We start from the raw sequence: 1,950 nt of genomic DNA, 5'->3' as shown, positions 1-1,950 counted from the left end.
ACTCCGGCAGGCTACGTGCTGAAATGGGCGTGACCGAAGTGGATGGATTTTCTTAAAGAGACAGAGACCTATTTCAAGGCGTTTAAAAACTGTCAAGATGAGGAGTAAATTGTTTTGGGGGTTTTACAAATATATAGCTCCTTCATAAGCTGAAAATGTGACATAGTTACTTTATTTTAGAATAAAATTGAAATATTGGCTTGGAAAGCACATAATATCGCCCCTTTAACACTCTTCCATGAAGGCCAGATCTGTGAAGTACACAACTGTCTTGTCTTGGTAGGTTTGGATTGTGCCGTACTCTTTCCATTTTCAAATGAAGGATTGAATAGGGCTGTGAGACGTTCAAACTTTGGGATATTGTTTCTAAACTAATTCTGCTTTAAACTTCCCATCTTTACTCCTGACCTGTCTGATGTGTTCTTTGATCTTTGTAATGTTTGGTCTCCAGGGTTGGGCAACATTGGGAAAAAAAATCAATCACGATTAATTGTGGTATTTAGCCAATAATGATTAATTTGCTGATTAATCCCCTGGAGTTGTGTCCTAGTCACATGACCAATTTACTGGGGAAGAAAAAATCTCTTTGTAAAAATCTGTTCCAAATTGTGTCAAATTTTCAGACTTCAGGCTATGCATCAAATTTTAAATTGTGTTGATAGATAAATACATTACAGATCTATTGTTAATATTCGTCATATTTGAAGAGGAGCATTGAGCGGACTGACCTGGTGGCATTAATCATATTTATCATCAAGTGCAAAAAATAATCGATTAATGTTTTTCTGACGATTAAATGCACATGAAATGATTATTCTCAACCCTGTTGGTCACTAATGTTCTGTAAAAGATCACCTCTGTGGCCTTCACAAAGCACCTGGACTTATACTGAAACTGAATTTCTCACAGGTGGGATTTATTATAATTATTATAATTAACCCTCCTGCTGCCCTTGGGTCAAAATGACCCACAAGGTCAAGAAAATCCTGTTTGATTTTTTATTTTCACCTCACATTTATGTGCTACACTGTGTTCATCTGTCACATAAAAGTCCAGTAAAATACTTGAAGTTTGTGATTGAAACATGAAAAACATCTGACAAAGAACTAATCCAACTTGAAAAGTGGGGTGAATACTTTTTCAACACATTCTAAATGACTTTAACATAGTTCTGCGTTGGTCAGTGATGAAACCTGCCTATAGGGACAGCAGAGTCAAAAAAAAAAGTACAGAACTACTATTTTAGACTTACTGAAGCCAAACAGACTTCATTGTTGTTTTGTTACAAACACAGCTGGGTTTAAAAAAGAATTTGATGCAATTTCCAAAACAGAAACTGCTCTAAACTTACATTTAACCTACAGGTTTTTAATTATCACTCAAACAGGAAGGTACTAACTTACCTGGGCCCATCGATACGCCATGAAGGAATGGCTTTGTAGTTTTTAGGGCTTCAAGATTTTAATCCAGGTGGAAAATTTAGTTTTACTGAGCAGCATTAAAGCATTTCACCTCACTGCAGCCACAGCTTGTTACAGTACAATGCAACAAGAAAGTAAAACCCAAAGAGAATGAGACGAGCCCTGTATAAACAATGCTCTTAGCTGAAGTCAAATGCCTTCCAGGCAACAATGACAACTGTGTCAAGAATTCAGTGGTGCAATATGCTCCTCTGGCATGTGTCAGATATCTGTGTTTCACAGGAGTTCAAGGCGCTGAGGAATGATTCAAAACATAAAGTTTCATCTGAACAGCTACGACACATAATTTACAGTTAGGAATAACAGATACAGCTGAGGAAATTATATTTCATTAACAAACTATTTCTTCATTTAGGCCGATGCTCAAGAATTCAGCAGCATGAAGCACCACTACGAGACACCAGTGTGTGGTTGCCTCACCCTGAGGCAGTGCACACACACACACACACACACACACACACACACACAC

General features: G+C 37.4%; 1 protein-coding gene across 1 annotated transcript in view; it reads right to left on the bottom strand.

Moving 5' to 3' along the window:
- The window catches only part of LOC106532914 (unconventional myosin-Ic), a gene marked incomplete in the record, with an annotated part of 69,009 nt that extends 67,524 nt beyond the window's left edge, over nucleotides 1-1,485 (bottom strand). Inside the window, 1 exon segment of the mRNA XM_014029081.1 lies at nucleotides 1,404-1,485. Within this exon segment, the coding sequence (XP_013884535.1) occupies nucleotides 1,404-1,424 (21 nt within the window).
- Between the last annotated feature and the right edge of the window lie 465 nt (nucleotides 1,486-1,950).

The sequence above is a fragment of the Austrofundulus limnaeus genome, unplaced genomic scaffold (assembly GCF_001266775.1).
Source record: "Austrofundulus limnaeus strain Quisiro unplaced genomic scaffold, Austrofundulus_limnaeus-1.0 Scaffold850, whole genome shotgun sequence".
Lineage (NCBI taxonomy): Eukaryota > Metazoa > Chordata > Actinopteri > Cyprinodontiformes > Rivulidae > Austrofundulus > Austrofundulus limnaeus.
This window is presented reverse-complemented; position numbering and strand designations above follow the sequence as displayed.